Source organism: Quercus suber, unplaced genomic scaffold (assembly GCF_002906115.3).
Source record: "Quercus suber isolate HL8 unplaced genomic scaffold, Cork oak 2.0 scaffold_186, whole genome shotgun sequence".
Taxonomy (NCBI): Eukaryota; Viridiplantae; Streptophyta; class Magnoliopsida; order Fagales; family Fagaceae; genus Quercus; species Quercus suber.
Genome location: NW_027069644.1, coordinates 1104661 through 1128599, shown reverse-complemented (window position 1 = coordinate 1128599; position 23939 = coordinate 1104661). Strand labels below are relative to the sequence as shown.

General features: G+C 32.5%; 1 protein-coding gene, 1 long non-coding RNA gene and 1 pseudogene across 2 annotated transcripts; 1 reads left to right on the top strand and 2 right to left on the bottom strand.

Moving 5' to 3' along the window:
- Window positions 1-2319: 2319 nt before the first annotated feature.
- Window positions 2320-3591, bottom strand: LOC111998703 (acyl-CoA--sterol O-acyltransferase 1-like; annotated as a pseudogene).
- A 6206-nt stretch (window positions 3592-9797) lies between these two features.
- Window positions 9798-16282, top strand: LOC111998713 (serine carboxypeptidase-like 40). The gene is made up of 7 exons (XM_024030804.2): window positions 9798-10285; window positions 11445-11549; window positions 11666-11940; window positions 14145-14405; window positions 14765-14976; window positions 15751-15856; window positions 15952-16282. The coding sequence occupies exons 1-7, from the start codon at window positions 9913-9915 to the stop codon at window positions 16096-16098; spliced, it is 1479 nt and encodes a 492-aa protein (XP_023886572.2). The 5' UTR covers window positions 9798-9912; the 3' UTR covers window positions 16099-16282.
- A 5186-nt stretch (window positions 16283-21468) lies between these two features.
- LOC111993386 (uncharacterized) lies at window positions 21469-23939 on the bottom strand. Its single transcript, XR_002880969.2, has 3 exons — window positions 23717-23939; window positions 22714-22780; window positions 21469-21797 (listed from the first exon to the last, which is right to left on the bottom strand). It is a non-coding gene; the product is annotated as an uncharacterized LOC111993386 (long non-coding RNA).

Genomic DNA, 23939 nt, shown 5'->3' with positions numbered 1-23939 from the left:
GATGGGAGGAATTGGGTTTCAGGAGGTTCATTCCTTCAACTTAGCCGTGTTAGCCAAACAAGGATGGAGGCTTATGAAAAATACACACTCCTTGTTCTATCGAGTCTACAAATCAAAGTACTTTCCTAATATATCTTTCTTAGGGTCCGTTTGTTTTAGGTGTAAATGGTTTCAGGAAATGAAGGTTTTGAAAATAAAATTTTCTGGAAATCATTTTCATTTGACCGTAAAAAAGAAGCTTTAACCACTGAAATTCATTTCCGTTCCTATTTTCACTTCAAATGATTTTCGAAAAGAGAGAGAGAGAGAGAGAGAGAGAGAGAGAGAGAGAGAGAGAGAGAGAGAGAGAGAAGAGGGAGCCCAGATCACGCCTTCGACGTCGTCGGCGAACCTCGAGCTCCAGTCCGACAATCGCATGCACCAAATCGCACTGGTCTCGTCGATCGCAGCACCACGCCAATCGCACCGTGCCGCTTGATCTCGCCGTCGATCTCGTCGCTTGATCTCGCCTCCACCGCGTGATCTCGCCTTCGACCTAGGGCCTTTGACCCACCGATCTTCGACCTAGAGCCTTCGACCCACGAGCCTTCGACTTCACGGCGACCCAGAGCCTTCGACTTCACCGGAAACCCACAAACTAATCTCTCTCTCTCTCTCTCTCTCTCTCTCTCTCTCTCTCTCTGTGTGATTTTGATTTCTTTGTGATTTTGGTTTTTGTTGTTGTTGTGGTGGTGTGGTGGTGGTGTTGTTTTGGTGGTTGTGGCTTTTGATTGTCGGAGTTTGCTGTCGTGGGTTGAATTGGAGTTTCGGTGGTGTGTGGTGTTGGGATTTGGCTGTGATTTTGAAATTTTTTGTAATAAAATTTGTTTGGATGCTGAGAAAATAGCTGAGAAAATGTGAAAAATTGGTAGGAAAATAGCATTTTCAGAATAGAACCAAACACATGAAAATATTTTCTACAACAATTTTCATAATGCAACCAAAAACTTGAAAATGTTTTCCTTTTCCGAAAAATAGCATTTCTGAAAAATATTTATTTTTTGGAAAATATTTTACGGGAACCAAACACAGCCTTAGATGCTCCTTCACCAAATTCAGGGAGTTTTGCATGGAAAAGTATAGTGGTTGCCAGATCTGTCTTCGATAGTGGTTTGATATGGCGAGTAGGAATCGGAAATAAAATTTGAATTTGGCAAGACTGTTGGCTTCCAACTCCACCATCATTCAAGGTGGTAACCCTATGCTCCATAATGTCAACAATGGCCACAGTGGATAACCTCATTGATCCAATTACAAGATCATGGCGTGTATCCATGATTGATCATATATTCCTCCCATATGAAGCTGAAGTTATTAAATCCATCACTTTGAGCAATATAGCGGTGCAAGACATCTAAACTTGGGCATACATAAACACAGGTGAATATTTGGTAAAAAGTGCATACAAGATGATACAAACTCAACAACTGAGATCTTCTCATGGCCAATCATCCAATTACTCACAGTGCTCGGCCAAGGTATGTAATAAAATCAAAACTTTCATTTGGAGAGCTTGTAGAGATATATTGCCTACAAAAGCAAATCTAGCTAGAAGAAAAATTTTGTTTGATGCTGGATGTGAATGTTGTGAGGATGGGGTGGAGTCAACAGACCATATCCTGCTAAGCTGTACATATTCTGATGTGGTTTGGAAGTCCACATGCTCAAGGGGGATCATGTCTCATTGCATAAATCTTTCATTTGTGGATGGGGCTGATCAAATTATGCAAAGGAAAAATGACCCAGAGATTGCAATATTTTTAACAGCCAGCTGGATGATTTGGAATAAGCGGAATGAGGCTCACTACGGTTTTCCACGTCTTGACCCCTCTTTTCTAGCCAGGTTTGTTGCAGCCCATGCTATAGAATATTTGGAAGCTAATTATGGAAGCTTGTCTTGAGTTTGTAAGATAGACTTGTGTTTTTTGAATTTCCTTGATGTAACCTTGCATATAGTTGGCTAGCTGCTATTTTTGATAGGTGTTGGGAAAGCTCTATAGCTAGTGCAGTTTTCTTTGGCTCTCCTTGATGCTGCCTTGTTCTTGTATACAATTTTTTTCTTTCATTGAATAAAATTCTGTCGTTTATTCTCAAAAAAAAAAAACTCCAAGGAGTTTTAACCCTATCCCTTATATCCCTATGTTTGAGAATTTTACTTCATATTCTGCTCACTCTTTATGATTTCTCAAAAATTGTAGATTTATAAGGTGGATGAGATAATTATTGCTTCCATAATCTTTTTGTTGTTTCTTTTTCACTTCAAACATAAGTAAAACTTAGTTACAATTCCTTAAATGAATGAGTAACATTATTTAGATACTCATAAAATAAAGCGTACTCTTCAAAACCCCTATCAACCTTAGATTGGAAGTATTGAGGAAAGAACAACCATAATGAGGTAATGATCATGAATCCCAATGTCAATGGCCCCGAAATCAGACAAGGCAACCTCCACCCACTGCCGGCGGTAAAAAATGACTTTTTCAAGACAATCTCAACCACCAAACAAAAACCATGTAGGAGAAAGAAGCACATGATCTCCTACGTGGGCCTTAAGCGCCCTATGTAGTAGAAAATGAGCTTATGCATGAGCCCTGATACTACAAATGTGGTGAAGATAGCAAGCAGTGAGGCCCACTTGTGGCTGACGACATGTGTCATTGAGCGGCGGGTGGGATTGTATATAGTGACACGTAAGATACTGGTGACCATAGGGATCCATCTCCTACCCCAAAAGTCTTGTAGTGAAGTGGAGAGGTATGGCTCATTGAACTGTGGCTCTAGCTCTAGTTGAGCCAAGGCTGCCACAATGGCTAGAATGATCTCAAGGGAAAAGTAAATGTGAAAGCAATAGAGGATCAATATGAGCTTTGGATGGATTTGATCACCATAGTCATAGACACGAAACATGATAACCATAATGATACACTTAATGGCATAATTAAGAAGGGATATATATGGCCTTCTTTGGTCTGTTTGGAAGTTGGGTTTTCTTTGTTTTGGCCATTTAGATGTGAAATTGGTGGAGATGGGTTTGATTTATTTTTGGGTTTCTCTATTTGTTTCGGAGGTGGGTTTATTATATTATGGCCGTTTAGATGTGACTTTAGTGGAGAAGGGTTTATCTTATTTTGGGTGTTTTGGGGTTTCTCTAATGGTTTTGGGCTTGTGTTTTGTTGGATCTTGTTGGGAAGGCCAGCAAGAGCAACAAAGTGTCCAAGAGAGATTGATGGGTCAGAACACAAAGGGCCTTTACCAAAAGCAAACAGTAAGAGCTTGAAATTGGCAAGCCAAGCAATGAAAAAAGCAGCTGTGCCTCCAAGATGAATGGTATGGAAGCTAAGAGGAAGGAAGAGGAAGATACAGAGTACTGGGAGAACACAAAGGAGTCTTGAAGGACCTTTGGAGACTATCTTACTAATTGCATAGCAATAAGAAAGACATACCAAGACTGAGAACCATACCTTTATGAAGTTGTTTATCTCACCCTCCATTGTTCTCTTAGATCTTTTTATTTCTGCTTCTTGTTGATCTTTGCAACGTTTGTGGAAGAGTTGAATATGAGATTCAAGACCCAAGATTTACAAAAGAAAGGCCACGAAAGGAAAATGATCTTCTCTCTTGTTAATAGTGATTTTTAAGTTGGCCAATTAAGTTGACCTAGAAAAAGGATACCAAATGAAGTTCTTTAATCTTGGGCTTCAGCCTAAACAAAAGAAAATTATTTTGACAATAATTATGCCAATTTTAATACGCGTGTTGAGCGCATTATATATTTGGGGATTCACACACCGTGATAATCATGTTATATATTTTCTTATTGTAATAAACAATATTACCCATGTGCATTTTAATTTTCATATTAGCACAAAAGGTTAAAACGACATTGTCCATTGAAGTATGCAGAGCCATCATCAACAACTTAGGTGTGATAGCGTGAGGAGGACAGAGCTTCCATTTCTAGATACAATCCTCCGCCTCAAGGTGGAAGCTTTGCCAGTAGAAAGACGAGGAAGCAGAGATTAGATTTCGTACTTCAACAGAAAGCTTCATGTAGTTTTAGGCTTAAGGCAATGATTTTAAGTAAGACATTTTTTTATGTTCAAATTTTTATTCAATAATATTATTTAACTTTTCACACGATAGAGACCAAAAGAGCAGAGATAAATTGTTTGGTGTGTAATAATGTAAGATTTTAAGTGGTTAATGTTGACAATTTACAGTGTGAAAGATTGGTTTACAAAAATTAAAATTTCAAACTATTAGAGAAAGTTAGTTGTTAGTAATGATTGGACACACTTATAATATATATATATATATACTTAAATAATTTAGAATTTCAATTGGATAAGGTGGAGGATAGAGTTTACAAATTATTTAGTTTTTTTAAAACTATTAATTATATTAACATTGGGGGCCTTTTTTTAATGGACTATTTGTGGGGTTTTAGGCAAGCCAGCCAAACTTCCCAAAATAAAAAGTTAGGGGTTTCATTCATGTTTGTGTTGATATTTTTTAGGTTTAAATTGGTAAATTCCATGACAACGTTATAATTATCAGGTTTATAACGTGTTACAAAATGTGTCCAAGATCAAATTGTCAAGATGTAACTCAAAGAAGACATTCCATTAGCATTTCGATTGCCTTTTGATCGATTGAACTCAAGATTTGAAAGGACTTTAATTTGATCGCTACTCAATTGACTAAAAGAAGATTTTCGACAGCTTTTCGATTAATGCAACTTAATTGAAGTCAACAACTAGCCTACATTTTTGTGCCCCACATGAACAACATATAAAATGTAGGTCATTAACACTCCTTATCAAGGTTTAAAGATGTTGTAGCCATGCATCACACATGAGAGAATCTATGACTGAGATTGATCAACCCGTGAGTTAATTTAGAAAGAAGATATTAATTTGCAAAGATTTTGCTACCATATTAGTGCTTTAAGGGTTGAAGCCATAGAATCATTCAACTAGTGTGTCACTCCAGTATTCAAACCTTCAAAGAGGGTCCTTAAAGTCAATTAGAATTAGAAGTTCTTATTGTGAACACAAGTGGGTTGACCGTGAAGGGTTTCATGTAGTGGCGAAGCTAGAATTTCACTTCAGGGAGGGGAAAAATTTAAAGAAGATAATTTCGATAATCATGTAAAGTTGTATATATATTACTTTAATTGCGTTCAAGACATATGTAGAATTTTGCCTTTTTCTTCTCTATTCTATAAATGATTTAAATTTAGGTTCATAGCAAAAAGTCAAAATTTAAACCATTTGTTATCTCGGCGTACCATTGACATATTTTTTTATTTACTGATATCAATATGTCACTTAGCTTTGTGGCGAAATTATTATGAAAATATTGAGACTATGGCTTTATTGTTGTGTATAAAATATAAGAGCCACAAACAATTGAAATTCCATGAAAAAAAAAAAGGGATATACTTTCAAAATTTCTTGAATAAACATGCTGAAATTCAGGTACAAGATAAAAGTTTTTTTTTTTTTTTTAGGTGACATTAGTTTATGTTTAAAAAGTGTTGAATCTCTCAATTGTTTTCTTTGGTGTCAGAGTGTATTAAGTAGGGGTTGCCTTTTGTTTTATCATGGGATAAAGCATTTAAGAGGTCTATACATAATACTACTACTAGACTTACTAGATCTTATTAGCTTTTTTAGGTGGAGTTCCCTTTTTTTTTGGGGGGGGTGGGGGGGCCTTGGCTCCGCCCCTAGTTTCATGTATAAAAATTGAAAAGTTCAAATGTTTTGAAACTGTTGTGGGTTGTAGCTGTGAGTTCATCTATTGGATAGCATTTTGAGTCAAAGGTTTTGAACTAGATTTGTAACTTTTCTTCCTATAATCCTATAATGAATATACTTAATTAGGGTAGATTACCCCTTGGAGTTTTTTTTTTTTTTTTTTTTGTTTTTTATTTTATTTTCTTGAAGTGGTTTTCTTCATTGTAACTTGTTGTGGTTTTGGCTTACTTCACATAATTGTAATCACTCAATTGGCATAATGGACTAATAATTCATTTATACACCGCTTACTTAACAAAGAGGTCTAAATAAGATTTTTCAATATTGTTGATATTAAATACAAATTAAATTGACCAAAACTAAGTTTAATAAAACAAAATTTTTATAATCTTTTATACGGTTGTTAAAAAGGCATGTTGTAATTTGTGGAATAAAAGTGGTGTTAATGATAAGCTCATGTGAAAATGATGTTACTCTAACTATAAATGTACCACCCCAACAATTATAAAACAAAAAATATATATTAAATTTGTATTTCTAACATTACTTTTAATTGTGTTTGTGAATTTTCTTCTTCTTCTTCTTCTTCTTCTTCTTTTTTTTTTTTTTTTTTTTTTTTTTTTTTATAAATTTATTTTTTAAATGTGTGCATAACATAGACTTAGCTCAGAATACTACCAGCTAATTATATGTCCCTGAATTATAAGGAGGAAATTTTTTAAGGCAAATTGCATGTCTTACAATGTGAAATGTTGAAGAGCATTTAAAATGACTCAAATATCATTGAAATAATCTGTAAGATAATCACCTAAGTTGTTCCAACTTCCAATGCGATACGTGAGAAAGGTGGAGCAAGTAAAATTAGTAAAGTGAGAAAATTCTTCAACATATCACCCTACAAGTTAGTCAAAATAAAAAACGTAGGCTTGTGGCTTGTCTATTCTGCGAAGAGTAGTGTAGTAGATCAATTCATCCTCTCACCCCCTGAATGCTGTCAAAGTCAACTACGTGTTTTACACCCATAGAATTCTTATTTATTAACATACAAAAAAACCAGCTCAAGATCGTGCTGTAATTGCGGGAACAATTTTGTATGCATTGAGCGTATGCATATGCCCTTTGTCTCACTTACAGGGTGGGCCCCACACCTATAGGCCTCATTTGTCAGCGAGACAAAGGTCTCATGCGACCAGTGCATGAGATACATTTTCGTAATTGTGGTCCTCCTGGATTGAGCCTAAGCACACTTATGAGCTACTTAAAGCAATATATTTTAATTATTATTTTTACAAAAAGTGTATTAATTCTCGCATATTTTTTATTGTATTTATACATATCACTGATTTTACATTTTAAATATAGACATCAATGAAAAAGGAAAAGAAATCACACGTGATGAGTGCCTTACCAAAAATTTTTTTTTTTGCATCTTTGACACAATTTGATCTAAAAATGATTTTTTTTATTAAAAAAATGCATCTTAAAAAAGAAAAAGAAAAAAGAATGTACAGTTTTTCAAAAAAAACAGTCATTGACGCATTGTATTTTTAGTCTCTCAATGTGAAAAACAAGAGTCTCCTTTTCCCACCAATGCACAGGAAAAAGATAACTAGGATGGTTTTTAATTGCTTTTTTCCATGCCGACACTTGATTCTATTTTTCTTCCTTTAACACAAAGACGAAGAAAGTTGCTTTTGGGCCAAATTGGCCAATGAAAGAGTAAGGGCATGAGACCACAGCTAGGCCATTATTCGCATCAATCTTGTTTTCTACTCTCTATGGGCCCATGGTGACTGCGCCCAACGTACGAATGGCAAATTGGCAGGTAATTATTCTTCACTGTGCTAAAGATAAGAATGTGCAGACCTCAGTTCGTGAATCATGAATGATGGGCCAGGTTAAATTCTCCATTACTAATTTTCTGTGATATATAGGAAACTAAAAAGGGTAGTATTTCAAAAAAAAGAAAAAGAAAAAATTTATACGAGATATAAATTTCACGCGTAAAACTTGTGTCTCGTACTTTTTTGCACTGGACACACCACGATTGGGACATGCGTTAGCACCGTAGCGTGTTTAGTGCAAAAAAGTACAAAACACAAGCTGTATTCAAAATTCATAAAAAAAAAAAATATTCAGTTGAGAATTACTTGTAATAAACTGAAAGGGAAATAAATAAAAATAAGATAAAATATATACAGACAAATTCTCTCTCTCTCTCTTGGGTTCATGGTGATAAATGATAATATTACAAAAACTCTAGCACTCTCCTCTCTGGCAACACACACAAAATAAAAGTGAAAGATGAAGAGGGATCCAGCTACTAGATACTAAATATAGGGCTCTCTCGACCTTTTTTAGACAATTATTTTCAGTGGAACAATTTTGGTTACATTATTTTGTAAACATTTTTTTAAGTGATTATTGTGATGAAATAATATTACTTTCATATGAGTACATTATTATTATTTTTTTAAAATTTTTTTTTATTTATCAGACGCTAATCATAATAGACCATATCTAGATGTGAAAAATTTTGTACTTTAAAATTATGGCTTTGAGTGCTCTTCCCATGAGTGGCACTTCATGTTTAAAAAAAAGATACAAGAGAAGTATTTAAGTAAAATCATTTGTAACTTAGACTTTATTAAAGGATAAGGAAGAAATTTTTAAAGCAAGGGCCCCTCCCTTCAACTATTTTTGAGAGCCAGCGGAGGGTTTTTGTTTTCTTGCTTGCTTGTACTTTATTAACAAAATAACATAGTGGATGATTACTAGAGGACTAAACTATTAGAGGTTCACTTTTTGAAAATAACAAAGTGGGATGTGGGGATGAGTACTTTAACATGATTGTTGTTTGAATGTATGCATTTGGGTTGAGACCCAATCCGGTGTAATAGTTAGGGCTATTATACCATGTAATAAATTTTTAATGATTGTGATTAAAAATATTTTTAATCTCAGTTGTTGGATCAAATTTTTTTCAACTTTGTGATGTATTTATTTTTTTAACTTTCTCTCCTCACATAAAAGGTGGTATTGCACGATGCAATAGCCCGAACCTAAATTTTTACGCATTGTATATTATCCCGTGAAAATAAAAAATAAAAAATAAAAAGTATAAAGTAAGATGTGGGGAATGAGCTAATATATGCTGTACGCAGCTGATGTACCTGGCGTATACGTTGGGTACAAGATATAATTTTCAGTGGAGAAGAGTAGGCCAATGAGAATAAAGTATTCCAGCGTGTTTACACAGTGATTGATTTTTGTGGACTTACGGGATAGTTAGTGGAAGCTTCATTTTTTTGTTAAAACAACAAAGTGAATGATTATTGGAGGTAATATGATGACAAAGTTGATGGCTTGCAAAAAGTACCACACACGTTCTTGTAAATTGGCTGGGAAAGTTCATAGTGGAATTGACTCATTGACTTAAAAGATAATGCTTGCCCCAAGTATTGTACATGGTTTTATGAGTATACTGATCAATGAATAAGCAAAATCAAAACATTAAATAAACACTATTTTATTTTAGGATGTGCTTAAATAATTTTTCTGCAAATTTCCAAATTATTAAATAAAAAAATGAAATTACCTTATTGGTTGTCATTTTAACTTCGGTAAATAAGTAAAACTCTTGAGCAAAATAAATATAAATCACTTGTGAGATGGGCAACTCGAGCTCTAGTAAAGTCCATAAAGTTTTTAAAATATTAATGGTTTGAGTAATTTAGATTTTTCCATATTATCAATCAATTAAATAAACTTTAAATTAGTGTTATGCAATGTTTATTTAGATGTTGATGATGATATTGAAAATTTTTAATAACTTATTTAGCAACCAACGGTTAAGATTATAAGGTGGAATTGGTCTACGAACTTTAAGAGAATCTTAATGTTTGTATATACATTATTTTTATCATAATAAAAAAAAAAAAAAAAAAAAGTCCTACAATCCTAACCCTTCATATACATTGAGATGAATCCACTTGCAATATTCTTTCTCCCCCCCATATAATTAGCCAGTTTGGATCATAACCCGTCATCTTTTTCCTTTTCTTTCTTTCTCCATTTGTTTGATTTCTGTGGAGAAAGAAAAAGAAAAGCAATGAACAGTAAATCTTTGTATTGGATTCTTTTATTCTTTCTCAGCCTTTCATGCTTCCTGGCTCAAACTCATGGAAAGAAGGAAAGGCACGGTTTGGACTATCTTTACAAGGCCAGGTTGAAGCAAAATTCTGGCGTGGACACAAGTCTTTTCAAGGTGATTGATCATATCAATGAAGCTAATGTTCATCCTCAGGTGGGGTTGAAGCAGGAAGATAGGATCGAGAGATTGCCTGGACAACCCCATGTGAATTTCTCTCAATATGGTGGCTATGTCACAGTGGATAAATCAGCTGGTCGAGCACTTTATTACTATTTTGTTGAAGCACATCATTCTAAGAATTCATTGCCTCTACTTCTTTGGCTCAATGGAGGTACTTGATCTATTTCTTGTCTCCAAGTCAATGTGACTACACAATTTCTGTTTTGTTTCCTTGTCTTTTTCTCTTTTCATCTCATTTGTTTCCTTCTATAGAGTCAGGGAGTGATAGTATTGATAAGAACACATGAAATAGTACTGTTAATGGTATTACAATTTTACTTAAAGAAATTCCATAAATTGAGGCAGCATAAAATTTCCTTTGAAAAATAAAGAAACCAAAACAGCCTTTTCATATTCTCCTGACTTACTGGATATTTGGTTCTCTTGTTGATCACGTGTCCTCTACTCATAGACAACATACAGTACTACTTTATTGATCCGTTTGGATTGAGAGAGAGGGAGGGAAAGTAGAGTAGATTTAGCACAAAATTAGTATATTTTTAGTCAACTCTGCTTTACTTTCCTCCATCCAAATAGGCCCTATATTTCTTAAGTGCATGACCTAGAATTCTAAGTGATAATATGGGATTCAAACCCACACTCTTACCCACCACCGCCCAATTCTTTTGGGGTGAAACTTTAGAAGAGATAGTTAGACTAAAGGCCGTGGATAAGGTTTTTGTGTGGTACATAAGGTTTTTGGTTCAAGTTGCTCAACCAACATTTTGAAATCCATGCTTAAATATATATTCTCTATCATTACCTAATATGTGGCTTAGAAGACTACACTTATCCGAGAGATTAATCCAATGTCCTCAGAACTCTAGGCACTCACAATGAAAAATATATTGATCGTATGACCATGCATTTTGAGTTACTTAGTATAGTCAAGATGACCATGCATTATTTATCATATTTTTATCCTAGTATATTGATCCCAGGGTGTTTTCAATGGAGATACCAATTGAGCTATAAAGCTCTTGAGCACTACATTTAAAAAAAAAAATTAAAAAAAAAAAAAAACCCTTGTACGTAAATGGGATTATATTACTTTATTAGCATTTATATATTGAGATTATTAAAGGCACTTGGATACCACTAATTTAAAATAAAAAGAGACATGTAAAATATTATATAACGTAACTTTATTATTTTTAAGAACATACAATATTATATATACTTTATGTGCCACCTGGACTTTTTTTTGTTGTTGAGAAGATGCCACCTAATTTAATACTATTAATTAATATCAAACCTTTATTTATCCACAGGTCCAGGTTGTTCATCTTTTACTGGAGCATTGGTAGAGCTTGGACCATTTCGTGTGCACAGTGATGGCAAAACACTTTATAAAAACAATTTTTCATGGAATTATGGTATACTTATCTAATTATTATTATTTGCCAAAAATTATAAATTTATTTATTTTTTCTTTGTCTAAAATTGAAGCTAAATTTTATCTTAATTTGGATTTTTTTTTTTTTTTCTATAGCTGCAAATGTTCTGTTCCTTGAGTCTCCGGCTGGTGTAGGATTTTCTTACTCCAACACAACATCAGATTATGATAAGAGTGGGGATAGTAGAACTGCAGCAGATAATTATGTGTTTTTGGTGAATTGGTTAGAGAGATTTCCAGAGTACAAGGATCGTGACTTTTATATTTCAGGAGAAAGCTATGCTGGACATTATGTTCCTCAACTTGCACATACCATTCTCTACCATAACAAGAAAGCTAACAAGACCATTATCAACCTCAAAGGAATCATTGTACATCTCTCTCCCTCTCTCAAAATAATTGCAAGTTTTAAGAGTCTAAGGGAAATAATAGGATGTCAAACCAAGTGTTGTTATAATCCTTATACTTTTCAAAATCACTCTCTCTCACAAAGTAATTTCAAGTTTTAAGAGTCTAAGGGAAATACTTGGGTGTCACACTAAGTGTGGTTATAAATTCCTTATGTGTACTTTTCAAAATGAAGAAATACACGCAATAGTTGGAAGAGTCTAAGGGAAATAATTGGACAGGACAATAAAAATGGTTATAAATCATTTTCAAAAACAAATAATGATTGAAACTTAGAAGTTAAAGTAGAAATTACATTTTACTAAATAGTACATTTTTTTATACTTATTCTACTAAACTATGAAAATATATACTTACTCCCTTAACTATAGGAATGAATACTTTTTTTTTTTTTTTTTTTATGAGAATGAATACTTCTTTAATCTATTACTCATGAGATTATATGTATAATAGTTTAGAGGAATAAGTGTATAATCTCATAATTTAGAAAGATAGGTATTATGTAGATAACAATTTAGAAAAGTACGTGTACAATTTTACAGTTTAGGAGGTATATATAAAATAAAGTACAGTGTACTAGAGTAAAGTTTAATTTTCGTGAAGTCAAAATCAACGTTGTTTAGTCCTTTTCTTTTCTCGTAAGTTGTTATGAAGGAGAAGTCTATGAAAATATATACTTACTCCCTTAACTATAGGAATGAATACTTTTTTTTTTTTTTTTTTTATAAGAATGAATACTTCTTTAATCTATTACTCATGAGATTATGTAAAAAATGTTACATGGATAATAGTTTAGAGGAATAAGTGTATAATCTCATAATTTAGAAAGATAAGTATTATGTAAATAACAATTTAGAAAAGTACGTGTACAATTTTACAGTTTAGGAGGTATATATAAAATAAAGTACAGTGTACTAGAGTAAAGTTTAATTTTCGTGAAGTCAAAATCAACGTTGTTTAGTCCTTTTCTTTTCTCGTAAGTTGTTATGAAGGAGAAGAAATGTGGTGGTCACAGTGGGCCCAACACGGCTTGGCTAGACTATGACAAACATTATGAAGACCCAGCCCAACGAAGTTCCACGTTCTTTGTGTCTTTATCTCTTATTTTCTTTAGTCTCTATAGACTCAATAATAAGAATCGATGACTTAGACTGCAACAATAATTTTTTTTTTAGTGACCGTATGAGTTGTGGACTAACAAAACTTTTATGTGATTTACATGGTCTTATTATGTTCTAGTCCTCAAAGTTTCTTAAGTATAAAACTTAGTCCTTTTCAAATGACTAAATTTAGTCCTTCGAATAGTAAAAATTAAAAGGACTAACCAATAAAAATAAAAATTCACTTTAAAGACATGACTTAGACTATAACAATAACATTTTTTTAGTGATCCTATGAGTTATGGACTTACAAAACTTTCATGTGATTGGTGTTATGATTTTTCTAATTTGCTAAAAATAATCCTCTTTAAATGGTTAAAAATAAAAGGACTAAATTTAGAGCATAAAACTGAATGAGGTTAAAATTGTTAAAGAAAGAAGATAAAAAAGAACCCTATGATTTAGGGAAGTGAGGGAAACAATAATGTGGTTCCCTAGCGGGGAAAGGTGGTTATATTTAAAATAAACTCATTAATTCTTAACTAAAACTATATTGTAGAGGATTTAAGTCAAAAATAAAAATATTCTGTCTAATGTTTTGTTTCTTGCTTTATATTTCATCAATCACAACTTATTATTTATTTTTTATTTTACTTATCTTGTAAAATAACTAAAATTTTAAATGCATGACATACTAGAATTAGCAAAGCATAAGATGAAAAAAAAAATGAGAAGGAGGATTTCTTTTATTAAGCCACTCATAATAACTAAGAAAAATGTACAAAGAAGCTTATTGATAATTGTTTGGAATACGTGTGTTTTAATTAGATTTTTTTTTGTTAGTTTAATAGGTTATTTGTTTACGGACATGTTTTTAAACTTTTTTTTTCCTAAGTATGACTGTATTTTTGTCAACTTTTAGGAGGAAAAAAAAGAAAAAGAAAAAAGAAGAAACAACATCTCAATAGTATCTTTATCTTGCTCCCATTAATTTCCTTTATAATTATGTTTCACGTGTTATTTTAATATATGCTTTCTCATTGATTTCTTATTCATAATATATGCAGATTGGAAATGCAGTAATCAATGATGAAACTGACGAACGAGGAATGATCGATTACCTTGGAAGCCATGCTATCATTTCGAACGAAGATGTGTATCAAATACACAAATACTGTGATTTTTCACCCAATGCCACCACTCTATCTCGCGAGTGCCAAACATCCTATGAAGCTCTCGCAGATAATATTATCGACATCAACATCTATAACATTTATGCTCCCTTGTGCTTCTCTTCCAATGTCACAACTCGACCCAAGAGAGCATCTGTAAGTTGATCGACATCTTTTTCTAAAAATAAAAAATAAAAAATATAGAACCATAAATTATCACACAACTGTGACATGATAGAATGAGAGTGGAGAAAAAAAAATAGTAGGTCGATATGTAAGTGATAAACAATCATTCACAGTCCGTCACGTCAGAGTTGTTACAAAAAAATTATGAAATAATTTGTGGACTTAGAACTATTCTTTCCATATTTGTGTTGCTTGAGTCTAAATTAGAAGCTTAAATCATTTTAAGGGGAAGCAAATTTACCCCATTTCTTTTATTACATTATATAAATGTTCACTAGCTCTTAGAAAATTTGAAGTAAATTGTTTTGTTTTGTTATTTTGTGGTGCAGATACTAGAATTTGATCCATGTAGTAATAACTATATGTATGTTTATCTGAATCGACCTGATGTTCAAGAAGCCCTTCATGCTAATGTTACTAAACTCACACATGACTGGGAACAATGTGGTGATACCATACAAGGTTGGATCGATAGCCCGTCAACCATTATTCCCCTTTTGAAGGAATTTATGGACAATGGAATTCGACTGTGGATTTTTAGGTAAAGATGGCATAAGGAATTAAAAAATATATAGTGTATTTCAACCTTTATTTATTTTTTCTTTTATAGTATTATTATTATCATCTTGAAAAAAAAGAAAAATTATTATCACCATCGTCAAGTTACATATGGTGAAATTCTTTTTTAATGATACACCACTTATTGCTCTGTGGCATAGCATTTTGAAACCACATTTTTTTCATGCTGTAGTTTTTTATTTTTTATTTTATTTTTATTTATTTAATCTCACTTTTTCTTTTTAGGTATAGCCTTGTCAAACAGCTCATTTTCAATTTTCTTCTTCTTTAAAGTTGTACCAAATGGACCTTTAATAAGTCTAATTATATTAACATTTTGAAAATATCACCGTACATTACATTATGCATTTTTCTTTATGTTAATGAAATATTATTTACCGTTTGATTCATAATTTCATGTTATATGTATATTTTTAATATACTCAAAAATTTGAAATGTAAATATTTTATAAATGTGATAGTTATTACTCTCTAATTATCTTGGTATTATGATTCTTTACATTTCAATGAATGATTAATTGGTTCGCCTTCAAAAAAAAAAAAAAAAAAATTATCTTGATATTTTGTAAACATGTAACATGACAAGTGATATAATATTAATAACAGCTATACAAGTTATTAATTGAACCTAATTGATTAAAACAGGGGTTGTGGATCATGCTTGAAATCATTATACCTTTGAATATACTATCAAATTGAAAAAATCTCAAATGAGTCTTTATTGTATGAAATGCAGTGGCGACATTGATGGAAGGGTTCCTGTTACTTCAACACTATACTCTATAAACGAAATGAAACTTAGTGTAAAGACTGCATGGCATCCTTGGTTCCTCAATCAAGAGGTAACTTCTTTTATATATATATATATATATATACACATACATAGATGTTCTTGGGTTCCTTAGTTTGAGAGCTAAATTCTTTGTTGGTGTCATAGGTTGGTGGCTATACACAAGTGTATAAAGGAGACCTAACATTTGCAACAGTAAGAGGCGCAGGGCATCAAGTACCAAGCTATCAACCTGCCAGAGCACTTTCTTTGATCAAACACTTCCTTAATGGCACACCTTTTCCTAATATTTAGTGCATATAGGAACTAATTTCTTTTACTTTTTTTTTTTGTTGGGCGTTCCATCGATCTATTTAGGATTTAACTAAGTTTGTTCTTATATATGTCTTTCTAGTGCTAATATTTCCTTTTGAGTTTTGATTATGTTCAATCACCTCGAATTATAAAAAGTTAATGGCGTGTCGCTATTTAGAGCAAAGCCTCAGTTTCTTCTTCTTCTTCTTCTTCTTCTTTTTCCCTACACAATTTAATATGCATTTTGCATTTTATTCTAACAACTCCAACCATGTATATCTACCACTATTCTTTCAACAAATTCAACAGTGTTTAGTTCAAATAACACATACTCCTTTTTACAAGAACAGAGTTGAGAAGGTGAGGTTGGATTGGATTCAGAAGGCGATAGATGCAAGTAGGATTTATTGAAAAAATAAGCTTTGTGTTGTTGACCCCTTAATTATCATTTGATCTTCTAGATTAATTTAAATACATGCACAATTGTTATGTAAGGCAAAATTGTAATTTTGACCATGCAATCTAACAACATTTCATTGGAAATAAATCTAAAAGATCAAATGATCATCAAGGTCTTATAGTTGAATTGACATCTCTCTATACACAAAGATCTGGAGGTCTAGGACTAGGGGGGAAGGATTTGAGTGGCTCATGTGCTTCAATAAGCCATTGCATTAAAAGTTATGGTCAAAATAAGCCTTAATAGTTAATGTGCATCTTTATGATTAAACTTGACCATGTGCAATTACAATTAGTTAATTAGTCCACCTATGATGGTGTTGCGTTGTTTTATTTTTGGAAAATTTTGTAAAGAAATTTTGTATTGGGGTAATAAATGTTTAGTATGAAATTAAAGATCGTTACCCTTAAAGTCAGAATAAGAAAAAATTTGAAAAAAATTTAGATATTTTTTAGAGGAGAAAAGCTTAAAATTATACATCAATATATTTGTTTGAAAAAAATTATGGATTTAATAAAAAAATAGTTCGATTCTGAAAAATAAAAATTTGAACACTTAATGGCATGCAAACATTTAACAAAAGTTGACAGAGATGTTTTAATTGAATAAACTTGAACTTTAATAACTCAATTAAATGAAAATAAAGTAAAAAAGGCCTAAAATGAATTTTAGTAAGATATAGAGGATGCAATTTACATTTTTACCCTATTATTTTTATTTGTGTATTTTACAACCCTTGTTATTAAATAAAGGTGTTTATTTTACAACACTTTTTATATCAAAGAGTCTTTGACAAGTATCTTTTTCATTAAAAAAAAAATCAATTTAGTTGATAATTGAATATTTAATAGTATTATTCAATGACAACAAATTTTACCTAACATTTAAACAAATCGCGAATTTTATTACAAACATTTTGGTGGATTTATTAGAAGAAGAGGCTGTGAGTTTGGTTCTAAAAATTGAAAATAATCAAAATAATTTAACATAATCATGTAAAGAAAAGTGGTAATTGAAAATAATAAAATGATTTTTTTAAAGAAATAAGCAATTTTTATTCAACATAGGCCTAGTGAGCTGCTCCCAATAACGTTTTTAATATTTTATTTCAAATACATTTGAAGTTGAAATTTTAATTCATAATTTTTCTTAATATCATTTTTAGCCTCTATCTCATTAAATTCCTCAATTTGGAAAAAATAATTCAATGGACTGAAATGGACCAAAGTAGACCGAAATGGACTGAATGAGGCAAAGTAGACTAAAATAGAACAAATTGGACCGAAAGAACTAAAGTGGACTAAATGGGCCTAAGTGGAACAAAATGGACTGAAAGAACCAAATGGGAAGAAGTGGACCGAAATAGATTGAATTGGACAAAATAAACCAAAATGGACTGATGTGGACCGAATTGGCCTAAGTGGACTGAAAGAACCAAAATGGACCGAATTTGCTAAGTGGACCACAATGGACTGAATTGGACTAAACTAGACCGAAATGAAACAAAATGGACCGAAGTGGACTAGAAATGGACAGAATTGAATTGAAAGGACCGAATGGACCGAACTAGACCAAATAGAAAGAAATGGATTGAAATGGACCAAATTGAATGGAAATGCAAAGTTTCATATTTTAGATATAACTAGTCGCCCCAAAGGAATGCCTTTGCAGTTTTATTATTACATTCAGTTGTTACACCTATCTAACTTTAATACAAATTTCATGGTTCAAAAATTGAGTAAGAATCCTCTCCCTGGGAAAAAGGTATCCTCACATGCCCCTGCTTAAGATTGCCATTTAATTTGGAAGAATTACTAGAAAACAATAAAAACAAATGTTAATATTTAAGTGTTTTTAATGGTGAAAAAGGATCCTATTCATTTGATATATATATATATATATACACTTTATAGTTCGGACTCCGATTAAATATTAAAAATCTAAATATGTATCTAATGTCACAAATTTAAACAATGTAGCATTTTGTAGTCTGTACACCTCTAGATTTAAGAATTAAAATCTTAACTGTGAAATGAATTCATTAATACTTCACGCTAGCTTATAATCTCTTCAACCTAAATTTGACTTTGCAAAGGCACAAGGTCATACCCAAGAAAGGAATTATCAGTATATCTAGTTATCAAAATATGTTATATACACGACAAAATTACTTTACCAATGCATTTTATGAAGGAATTATCAATAAATTTAAATTACTGCAAGTATTTATTGCACTACTTCAAGCAGCCAAGACTACACATAATTTTCCAATTAGTCTATGCATGCTCAAATTAATCATTATAGATAAATTTAGCGAAGCTAGCCAAGAAGCATCATATATATTGTCCCTTCAAGAAGGTTTAGTTGAAATTGATTAATTGAAAGCTCTTTTTTTTTTTTTTTTGAAAATTCGACGATAGAAATTTGCATTACTTCTCTTGACCAACAGAGTTACAATAAAGATATATCAAAATCACACTGGAAACATGATCCCAGCTGAGACATGCATACCCCTAATGCTAAAGCCGCCCGTAGGGCTCAAGCTAGGGCCAGAACATGAAAGTAAAAGTAAACTGTGGACCATATAAGTTGTTGGACTCGTTGTACACTAAGCTTATGTTCTCTGTGCTTCCATAAGTCTTTGGTACTCTGTCAGCAAATCTAAAGCCCCATCAGCAATGACCTTCGGCTGCAGCTGTATTTTTTCAAAATAGAACTTGTTGCGAGCATTCCAAAGAGCCCACGCTGTAGCTGCCCAGACCTCGACATCTTTTTGGTCAAGTCTCTCCTGAAGCCTCCTAAACAGCGAGAAAAAGTCTAAAGATTCGTTTAAGACATTTCTGCAGTCTCCCTCTGACCAAGGCCCAAGTATTTCGAGCAAAGGGGCATTCCCAAAGGACATGGCACACTGTCTCGGGGTGTTGCCTGCAGAATTCGCACCATGGCTCCACCCTTACCTTCCTCCTCTACAGGTTATCTCTCGTTGGTAAGATGTTTGTGTTAGAATTATGTGCCCTCAAAAACAATACTATGCATTTTTATTTAATAATAAAATTTTATTTTCACATTCATAATTTTTTATAGGTATATTTCATTATTTAAATGTGGCATGTGATGTCACATCCGTAGAAAAATCATGTTAATGGTTAAGGAGCCAAAGACAGGGAATAATGATTTTTCATGGATTATTAAATTGTTCTAGGTTGTGGATATTAATTGAATATTACCACTGAAACCTACACTTGTTGTGCTACTATATAATAAGATGATTTACTCCATCATTGAGGTAGTGACTTTAAATAGACAAGTGGGTGTAATGTAACAAGTATATACATTGAATTGGATCCGATCAAGAACACCTTATGGAGTGATCACTGTTAATTAAAATGTTGTTCTATCACAATTTTTTTATTGTCCTTAAACATGAGGGGTTTATGTATGTTTATTTATTATGCACATAACTTTGACAATGTCAACTGGTGATGCCAATTTCAAAGGCTATATATATAGACACGTTGGGTTATGTGTGTAATGAGTAAAATATATAAATGCTCAGCAATGAATCCACCAGTCTCTCAAGAAGATAGTATATTCAGTTGATTTTCATATTGAATTTGGACTCAAAACAAAACCGGCCAGTGACATTTTTCAAATTTTTTTTTCATATATATAATATTGTAATATATATTTAAAGAGTTTTTCAAAAATATTTTGGAGTCCAATAGAAATTATGAAATCAAGAAATTAAGGGTTACATAAGTTAGGGACATGACAGTGATATTAATTTAGTCCTAGTGGCTTGTGGGAATATAGTATGGTGGAAGGACATAGATATAAAATCGTAAGTAATGGGACCTCATTTGTAATTCTCTAATCTTCAAGAGTCAATTGCAATGTGTTAATGGACATTATTGCAATCTGTAGAAGTTCAAATATTTTCTTGATATGGTTGAGAAAATTAAGGAATAATTTTGAAAGAGTTTCAAGATAAGTCAATAACGTTCAAAAAAGTTATTGATTAATCATACAGCTGAATATTAGGATCCCTAAGGATCCCACGTCCAATCTCTCTCTTGGTTTTAGAAGTCTTAAATAAAAATAAGATTTTAAAATATCATTTTAGTAGTTGGCCATTAGAACTACTGAGTGATACTGTAATCTTCCAAAAACTCAAAAGAAACAGAGAGAGACGTGAATACCTTAGGAGGCAACATGCTTGGGTTGCTAAGAGAGGTATGAAATTTTTGTTCTATTTAGAATCCATAGTTGTGTGTTACAACGATCTTTAAATGAAAATATAAAATTTTGTTTTATATTGCATCCGCAAAATTATCAGTTTGAGCATGCTCTCCACACAAAGTTTCGAACTTTTGGGGATACATTAATTGCCCAGATATGCTTCCACATTTTACCATTCCACTGAGTACGTGACCTTTCGCCCCTAGGCTACTATGTAAGCCTTAGGGCCACCTGGCGACTTTAAAGAGAATTCTTGAGCTTTATTTTCCTTCCAAACTATCCTGTGATATGATTCCATGCTTGAGAGAGGTATCACCAAAATTTCTTGGCGAGTAGATGGGGAAAACAAATTAGTCAATTTTCCACAGTCCCACTACCTTGTTTGTTGGTTGAAGAGGTCCTTTACACACATATCACCAGGTACCATACCAGTTAGGATCGGGGGATGAGGTAGCCACTTATGAGACGAAACTTTTATGGTTTTTCCATCCCCAAACCGTCATTTGTGTCACAACCCAAACCTGTACTTCAAGATTTAGAGCATGACCGGCATGTTAATATCAAGTTTACCTCAATACTAACACGAACCAACCTGATCTGAAAGTGCTTATCAAGAATTTATTCCTTGAATTCCTGCTTAGTTTCTAACATAAAACCATAATATACAAAAATGATGAAAACCTGAAATTTCATTTCCTTTGAACTTGAAAAGATTACCACTTGGCTAAAATGTCAGGTATTCATGCAAATATTACATAGCTAAACGTTTAGCAAACTCTTATTACAAACCTAACCCCAAAGACATACAACCGGGGTTTAAAACAAACTAAGATACTGAATTATATCTGTGCTCAAGAATCAAGTACATCTTGATTCATCCTATAAAACAAAAGAGCTAACTACTGTACAACAAAAACTAACTATACATTCTAACAAACGAGAAAACACCGAATCCTTGCCACCTCTAATACTCTCGCTGCTTCCAGGAAGAACCTGTGCACTGAAATATAAAAGGGTGAGCTACGAAGCACAGTAAGGTTTTTAAGCTCCATCGGCCCTTGATAAGAATGCATGTAAATCAAATATTTTATGGATATGCCAGCTTTGATAATACAGCTTCATACTATTCACGTTGTTCTTAAAATAACGTATGAACTTTCAAATAAAATACTTCATTTTCCCTTCATATAATAATAAAAGGGCATAATAAGAAACATAAACATAATTTCATTATCTTATTTTTAGAAAGACTATAAAATGTTCCATTATAAACTTCTTTTTCATGAGAGCTTTTAACTTCATAATGCATTTAAATAAAATCATTCTCTCGTGATCAATCACATAATATAGCTATTAAAGACATATTGGTTATTCCATATCTAATAAATCTGTACAGAGAAGGCCTCATCACATTTGGGTGACCTCGTGTGCATGATATTGTCCTCTTTGAGAGGCTTGATGGCACATCTCCTCAAGGTTTTATTCCTCCCCGCCATCCGTACACATTGGGGAGAAGGCCTTGTTCAGATTAGAGTTACGAGCAACCTCATTTCCTCTACTTTAAATGGCCAAACAGATAACATTTTCCATGGAAAGCCAATAATTAACCCCTACTGGCTGAGTTCAGAACATAACAATGGAATAACCCGAACACTATATTTTTTTAATAACTATGCTTTTACCTAATTATTTCATAATGGTAGCATATCTACTTCATGCTAAAATATGATGTTCGTGATATAAGTACTAGCATTAATATGTTAAAATTATCCTGTATATAAGCTTGCACCACTCACAAACATATATTTTACTCAAACCATGCTTATATGTAATATCTTTAATTAAAAAGTTTTAATGCATAATACTTTTGAAATAATCTTTATACTTATCAAAAGCACATATCTCAAATCCCTTACCTAAAAGCCGAAGACACGAGAGATTGTACAAGAAGAGCTCAAGTGTTCGTGTTCTCGTTCTCGTCACCTAAATGAAAAACCAAAACTTATTATTGACAACCTCTTCCTAAGTATTTAAACTTATACCTCAATCATATCCTAACTCTCAAACTTAAGAAAATATTAATTCCCATCACAATAAGTTCCCCAAAGCATATGATACAATCATCAAACACATTAAAAAGCATCCAAACCATAGAGAAACCAAGGCATAAAATTTATATGCGATTCAAACATACCAAAGAATGAGCATATTAAATTATAGCTCAAAAAATTCAACCTAGTTTCAAAATTAAATCCACAAAGTCAGAGTTATCCTACCCTGTTTACTGGTCATTACAGCAGCAAAAGCCCCATTTGTAAAATACGAATGGGCTGCTAAAACACATCCAAAGGTCATGAAATTTTACATAACTACTCCCCTGTATGTCCAGTATATACCAAAAAAATTTCGAATTCAAAGAATAAAAAAATGATTTATTAAAAATCATACAAGACAACGTGTTCAAATCTGTCCTGGCAGAAATTCATGCAACTTAAAAATTAAACTATTATTTTTCTACTCATCCAATTTCTGTGAGACCACTTCCATAACAACCATATATGTCTTAGAATTCATAAAAACTACTCCTAGCATCCTAATTCACAGCAAATGATTTAATACAGAATTTTCTTGTTGTAAACATCGAATCTGTCACAGTGACAGCTTCAGCACATATTCTTTCTAAAATCATCAACAAATAGCATTTAACCTTAATTTCATTTGGGTATTTTTATACCTATACAATACATATTAAAATACCCTAATAAGCATCAAATAGACTATAACACCATCACTCTTTCAACTTACAAAAACAGAATCACAAGTTCAGCCTAAAAATCAGAACAGAGGATAAGGAATGAAAATAAACAAACAATCATATTATCCAAGTACACAAAATCAGATGAGGTTTAATTTACTTACCCTCACACTTTGAAGATGAAATCTTAGTTTTTAGGCTCTTGATTTTCTTCTTTAGAGTGAGATTTCTATGATTTTTGGTGAAAAAGAGAGAGAGAAGTTTGGCCGTGTAGGAGCAAAAGGAAATGAACAAAAAGAACAAGGAAAGATGAACCTAGAAGCTGTTCTGGAGCAGCAAAAGAAGGATAAGAACATCGACTTTGGGGGTGGAATACGTGTGATGCTT